General features: G+C 51.0%; 1 protein-coding gene across 3 annotated transcripts in view; it reads left to right on the top strand.

Annotated features, from left to right (window-relative positions):
- Window positions 1-6867, top strand: part of HIVEP3 (HIVEP zinc finger 3) — a 250826-nt gene that overhangs the window by 236804 nt on the left and 7155 nt on the right. For all 3 annotated transcript variants that reach the window (XM_041479337.1, XM_041479336.1, XM_041479338.1), the window contains one exon: window positions 1575-1673. In XM_041479337.1, the coding sequence (XP_041335271.1) occupies window positions 1575-1673 (99 nt within the window). The remainder of the gene's footprint in view (window positions 1-1574; window positions 1674-6867) is intronic.

The following is a 6867-nucleotide window of genomic DNA, read 5'->3' on the forward strand; positions in this document are numbered from 1 at the left end:
TGTTGTTTTTTTTTTTTTTTTTTTTTTTTTTTTTTTTTTTTAATTGTTTGGTGAGAAAACCAAGCCTGGTGCTCCTCAGTGCCCTCGGGCTGAGGGCACAGCAGGGGATGGGAAATTCAAACACTCCTTCAGCAGGGCCCAGGTTCCTCCTCATCATCCCCTCAGCCCACAAATCCCTGGCAGTGCCCAAGGCCAGGTTGGATGGAGCTTGGAGCACCCAGGGACAGTGGGAGGTGTCCCTGCCCATGGGACTGGATGGACTTTAAGATCTCTCCCAGTCCCAGTGTCTGGGATTTTAGGAAGAGCTTTAGAGAGGAAAAGGGAAAATGGGACATTTTTGCTTTAATTCTGCTACCCTTCATTTTCTTGCCTGCTTTTCCCCCTCCAGCCAATGCCTCCCTTTGTTCAGCATTTCCCTGGCCTGTAAGTGGGGTTAATTAGTGCCTAATTAACCTGCCTGTAATTTGGGAGGCAGAATTAGAGAGGTGCCCTCTGAGTTATCCCAGAGCAGCCCCAGTGACCCCACATCCCATCCTGGCCCTGAGGAAGCCTCATTAGGAGGTTTTGAGTTCCAGAGGGTGTCCAAGGCTCCTCCTGCTCGAGGAGCTGAGCTGGCCCAGCACTTTGGTGCATTCCAGAGAACCTGAGCCCTTCTTTTTGGGGGAAAAAATGTGGGGAAATGTAGGGTTTCCCCTCTTGTTGGCAGCTCAAACCCTCATTTTATTGTAAATCCATAAAATCATTAAAGCTGGAAAAGCCCCGCATCCCCAAGTGCCACATCCACGTGTTTTTGGAACATTTCCAGAGCACCTGAGCCATTCTTCTGGGGGAAAATGGGAATGTAGGGATTTCCCCTTTGGCTGGCAGCTCAAATCCCCATTTTGTCACAGAATCATAAAACCATTAAAGCTGGAAAAGCCCTCCAAGATCATCCAGCCCAGCCCTTTCCCAGCACTGCCGAGGCCACCACCACTGCCCCATATCCCCAAGTGCCACATCCACCTGTTTTTGGAACATTTCCAGGGTAGAACCCCTCTGCCCTCTGATGCTGAGGATGTTCTCCCCTCTGGGCAGGTGGGGCTGTTGGGATGAGGTTGGAGGATGATGATGAGGATGACGCCACTCTGGGATGTGTTTCCCATCCCTGCTTTCTTCCCATTTTTAATTTGCTGCATCCTCAGAGCTGAAAGCAGCCCGGGCCTTTTCTTCCCCCAGCCCCAAAAGTGTGCCCCAGCAGTTTTTCCAGGCTGTACAAGCCCTAAAAGGTCCCACACCCTGCCAGCTCCTTGTCCTGCACCCTGGGGCAGCAGCAGAGAGAGGGAAGAGGGGACCTGGCCTTGTGTCACCGGGGATTTGCAGTAGGCAGGGGCTCGGGGACACTCAGAGACCTTTGTCTGGTTCAGAGAGGGTTTTGATTTGTGACTGCTGAGTGTGCAAAAGGGAAAAAAATAAAAAAAAAAAAAAAAAAAAAAATTTGAAAAAAAAGGGGGAAAAAAAAAAAAAAAAAAAAAGGGGAAAAGAAGTGGGGGAAAGGAGCCATATTTGAGTAAAATGGATTTTCTGCTTCTTTTCAGGGAATCTGACTAAACACATGAAGTCAAAGGCCCACAGCAAAAAATGTCAGGAGCTGGGCGTGTTGGTATCTTCACTGGTGGATCTGGAAGCCGAGGAAGGTAAAAACAACCTTTCCTTTCCAGAGCTGCTGGGGGTGCTGAGGGAGGGGCAGGACCCAGCCAGGGCAGAGCTCACCCTGCCACACGTGGGGAGCAATTTGTGCCCCCCAGGCTCCTTCCAGGGGCTGCTGAGAGCGAGGGGCTGTGCTGGGAGCTGCGTCCAAGGGAGGGCCACTGTGAGCCTGGGTCCCCTCGGTCCCCTGGCTGGGGCTGGTGACATTGGAGGACTTTTGATTTTTGATATTTTGATTTATTTTGAGGCTCTGGTTGTGTGCCTGCCTGCAGGTTGTGGTGCTGCAGGGACAGGCTCTGCAGTGCCCCCACACGCGGGGAAGGGTGGCAGGAGGAGGCTCCTGTTGGTGCCCAGGGTGCGGCTGCCACGTCTGGAGAGGCCAGGGGCAGTGTCACACACGGGCAGTGACACACAGGGACGGTGTCACTCTTGCACAGTGTCACACAGGGACAGTGTCACTCTTGGACAGTGTCACACAGCAGCAGTGTCACACATTAGCAGTGTCACACAGGGGCAGTGTCACACATGGGCAGTGTTACAGGGGCAGTGACATAGGGGCAGTGTCACACACGGGCAGTGACACACAGGGACAGTGTCACTCTCGGACAGTGTCACACAGCAGCAGTGTCACACAGCAGCAGTGTCACACACGGGCAGTGTCACACAGGGACAGTGTCACACAGCAGCAGTGTCACACAGTGGCAGTGTCACACACAGGCAGTGTCACACAGGGACAGTGTCACACAGCAGCAGTGTCACACAGCAGCAGTATCACACACAGGCAGTGTCACACACAGGCAGTGTCACACAGGGACAGTGTCACACACAGGCAGTGTCACACAGGGACAGCGTCTCACAGCAGCAGTGTCACACAGCAGCAGTGTCACACACAGGCAGTGTCACACACAGGCAGTGTCACACACGGGCAGTGACACACAGGGACAGTGTCACACATTAGCAGTGTCTCACATGGGCAGTGTCACTCATGGGCAGTGTCACACAGCAGTAGTATCACAGGGGCAGTGTCACACACGGGCAGTGTCACAGGGGCAGTGTCACAGGGGCAGTGACACAGGGACAGTGTCACTCCTAGGAAGTCATACAGTGGCATTGTCACACAGTGGCAGTGTCACACACAGGCAGTGTCACACAGGGGCAGTGTCACACAGGGGCAGTGTCACACACAGGCAGTGTCACACACAGGGGCAGTGTCACACACAGGCAGTGTCACACAGGGGCAGTGTCACACACGAGCAGTGTCTCACAGCAGCAGTGCCATACACAGGCAGTGTCACACAGGCAGTGTCACACACATGGGCAGTGTCACACAGGGGCAGTGTCACACACAGGCAGTGTCACACAGGGGCAGTGTCACACAGGCAGTGTCACACACAGGGGCAGTGTCACACATGAACAGTGTCTCACAGCAGCAGTGCCATACACAGGCAGTGTCACACAGGCAGTGTCACACACATGGGCAGTGTCACACAGGGGCAGTGTCACACACAGGCAGTGTCACACAGGGGCAGTGTCACACAGGCAGTGTCACACACAGGGGCAGTGTCACACATGAGCAGTGTCTCACAGCAGCAGTGACACAGGGGCAGTCACACAGCGGCAGTGACACATTGGCAGTGTGACATCAGTGAATCCATTGTCCCCCCTGCCAGAGGCTGCAGGGCTGTTTGACCCCCTGCTCTGGGAGCTCTCTCAGAGGCAGAGCTGCCCTGGCTGTGCTGGGCTCTCTGGACCTTGTGCCAGCACTCTGGCTGGGTTTGGAATCACAGGAAGTCCCCAGAGTGTCACACAGGGGAGCCTCCCATTTCCCATTCCCATTCCCTTTTCCCATTTCCATTCCCATTTCCATTCCCATTTCCCATTTCCATTCCCATTTCCATTTCCCATTCCCATTCTCATTCCCATTTCCCACTTCCCATTCCCATTCCCATTCCCCTGTGGGTTAGTTCAGGGGGTGCACAGAGATGTCCTTGGCAGGAATGAGGTCACAGGAGATTTCCTTTCCTTCCCCCCCCCAGCTTCCCCCCCACCTGGTAAAGCCACACTGGACTTCTGCTGGCAATGGGAATATTCTGCTCCCTGAGCAGAGGCCCATTGCTCACAAATGTCAATGTTAAATACAGCAGCCAAGGAGATAGGCAGAAAATGGGATTTTGGCCTCTAATGGTTGGAGTTGTTTGGATGGATGAGAAAATAACCCAGGAATGGCAGAAAGGTGCATGAGAAATTCAAGATCCCAGCTGTGATCACAGCCCCTGCTCTCAGGGTGAGGGGCTGCAAGGAACCCTCCCCTGTGTCCTCTCTCTTCCTTGCAAAGAGGCTCAGAACAAGAACTAAATGGCTGTTTTAATTAAATAATAATAATCAAAAAGGCTCCAATTTCCACGTGACACAAAGCAGCACAGGAAGGTTGCTGTGCTTTCCTCTGGGGGCAGGCAGGGAGGGAGCAGCAGTTCCTAAAACTCCCTGGATTATTTTAAACCGGGGTTGTATTTCACTTGATTGTTTGTATTTCTATTTAAGGGACAGCAGAAAGCAAGGGGTGTTACTATAAAAGGAGATTGGAGTATAATTCCTCACTCCTGCCTGGGCTGGGCTCGATGGGGTGGTACCAGCTGGGGAGAATAAATAACACACATGGAATGAGAGGCAACCTCAGACAAAGCTGTCAGCAGGACACATTCCCACTAATTCCCTCTCTCCTTCCTCGCTCCCTCCATCCATCCCTGTCCTGCCCATTCTCTCCCCGTGAGCTCAGCAGGATGAATTTTGGAAGCCTGGCTCAGGTCTGAGCTCTGTCCCTGCCTGCAGGGATCATGTCAGGAGGCCAAAGCAATTCCCTGGGGCTGTCCCAGGACTCTGGGATGTTTCCCTCGCTGGAATTTGTGGTGGCAAATGCAAACAGCTCCCCAGTTTGGGGCTGTCTTCACTTTCCCTTTGCTCCTGACCCCTGACTGGGGCAAATTTGGCATTTCTAGTCATAGGGATTCCTCTGTCCCAGCTGGGGCAAAGAAAGGAGAGCACCATGCCCAGGCACAGCTCCTCTCTGTCCCCAGCCCCAAAACCAGCGTCAGGGGCTGGCTCCCAGCTCTGCCAGTGAAATGCATTCCTGTTCCAAGCAGGAAATCTGCGCAGCTCAGCCTGCAGCTGGGAGTTTGGAATAATATTTGTTCTGAGCTCAGTTCCTCTGGGGGTTTGCAAACAGCCCAGGCCCAGCAGCCCCGTCATCGTGGAGGATTTCACAATCCAGAATCCCTCCGCAGGGAGAGTGTGGCATTCACATTCTCTGAAAAATCCCTTCGCCCAGGATTTTCTCCTGGGAAGCTGAGAAGCCTCAGAGAAAAAGGAAAACAATTCTTATCTCATTTGCTTCTCCTGTGTTTTGCTCCTTTGGAATTGTTTACCCACAGGTGATTGTTTGATTGGATTCTGGTGTGAATTATTTTGACTCATTGGCCAGTCAGGGTCAAGCTGTGTCAAGACTCTGGAGGAAGTAATGAGTTTTCATTATTATCTTTTTAACATTCTATAAGTATCCTTTCTGTATTCTTTAGTATAGTTTAGTATAGAATTCTTTAATATAATATAGTATCATAAAATAATAGGCAGGGGCCTATATATTATATATTTAATATAATATCATAATAAATTAACCTTCTGAGAACATGGAGTCAAATTCATCATTCCTCCCTTCATGAGGGCACCCCGCAAATCCAATAGGAGAGCTGCTGGGATGGCTGTGCCTCAGGGGCTGCTGCTCCTTTCCATTCCCAGCTTCAGGCAGATGATTTGTGGAAGCAAACAAGCTCCACAACTGTTGTTAAAGTTACAAAGCCGGTGTGTTTATTACAGCATTGGACGCACGTGAGAGAGTGGAAATTTTCCGGAGTAGAAATCCATTTTGATTTAGGTGAAATGTACATCTCTGAATTAAGTCTGTAGCTTGCAAACACAGCTGTTTGGTCTGACTGCCTGTTCCCGAATAAACCTGTGCTCGAAGAAACTGCTTCCGCCAAAGGACAGAGATAAGGGAGGGCCCCTTGAACTCTGAACCAGACAGAGAGACTGCGGGAGACAGGGCAGGGTGACCCAGGAGTTCTTTCTGATAAAAACCCAGCTGCAAATGTAACCAAAATCAGTACAATGAATATGTATGAACCTGTCGTGAAATTCCATGCATATGGATCAGTAAGGGAGATAAAAAAGGATCTGGAGTTCCCAGAGGCATGCATGTCATTTAAGGGGTATGGTTGTGTTCGAGGGTCCCAGGACCAGGGAAGAGTTGAGAATCTTGACTCCGTCTTTCAGAAGGCTGATTTATTATATGATGATATTATATTATGTTATGTTATGTTATGTTATGTTATGTTATGTTATGTTATATTATATTATATTATATTATAATGCTATACTAAAACTATACTAAAAAGAATAGAGAGAAAGGATCCATCAGAAGGCTGGAATGGAAAGGAATAGAATGATAACAAAAGCTTGTGACTCTCAGAGAGTCCGGGCCAGCTGACTGAGATTGGCCATTAATTAGAAACAACCAACATGCACCAATCAAAGATGCACCTGTTGCATTCCACAGCAGCACATAATTATTGTTTTTCTTTTCCTCTGAGGCTTCTCAGCTTCTCAGGAGAAAGAATCCCGGCAAAGGGATTTCTCAGAAAATATCATGGCGACAAAGGGGAGCGGTCCCACACGTGTCCAGCGCTGTATGAGCACACCAGCTTTACCACCTTCACAAAGCTGTGCAGTTTGTTCACTTCCACACTTCACAGACTCTGGGCTGGCTCATCGGCCATGGGAGATCCGCGGCACTGGGAATGCCAAGTGCTTCCTGAAGGCCCTGGCATTCCAAAGAAACTGAATCGGGCCTTTAGTCCCTCATGGGGACTTGGCGCTGTGTGGCCGTGTCCCTCTGGAGCTGGGGACAGGAGTGGCCCAGCTCGGCTGCCTTTGGTTCCCTGCTGGCAGTGGCAGCTCCGAATGGGGACAGTTCCAGCTGGCACAGCAGGAGCAGCATCCCAGCTGGCCCCAGGGGGCTGCAGGGCTGAGATCTGTCACACACAGGTGTCACACACAGGTGTCACACACAGGTGTCACACACAGGTGTCACACACAGGTGTCACACACAGGTGTCACACACAGGTGTCA

Source organism: Pyrgilauda ruficollis, unplaced genomic scaffold, assembly GCF_017590135.1.
Source record: "Pyrgilauda ruficollis isolate IOZ18807 unplaced genomic scaffold, ASM1759013v1 scaffold48, whole genome shotgun sequence".
In the NCBI taxonomy this organism is placed as follows: Eukaryota; Metazoa; Chordata; class Aves; order Passeriformes; family Passeridae; genus Pyrgilauda; species Pyrgilauda ruficollis.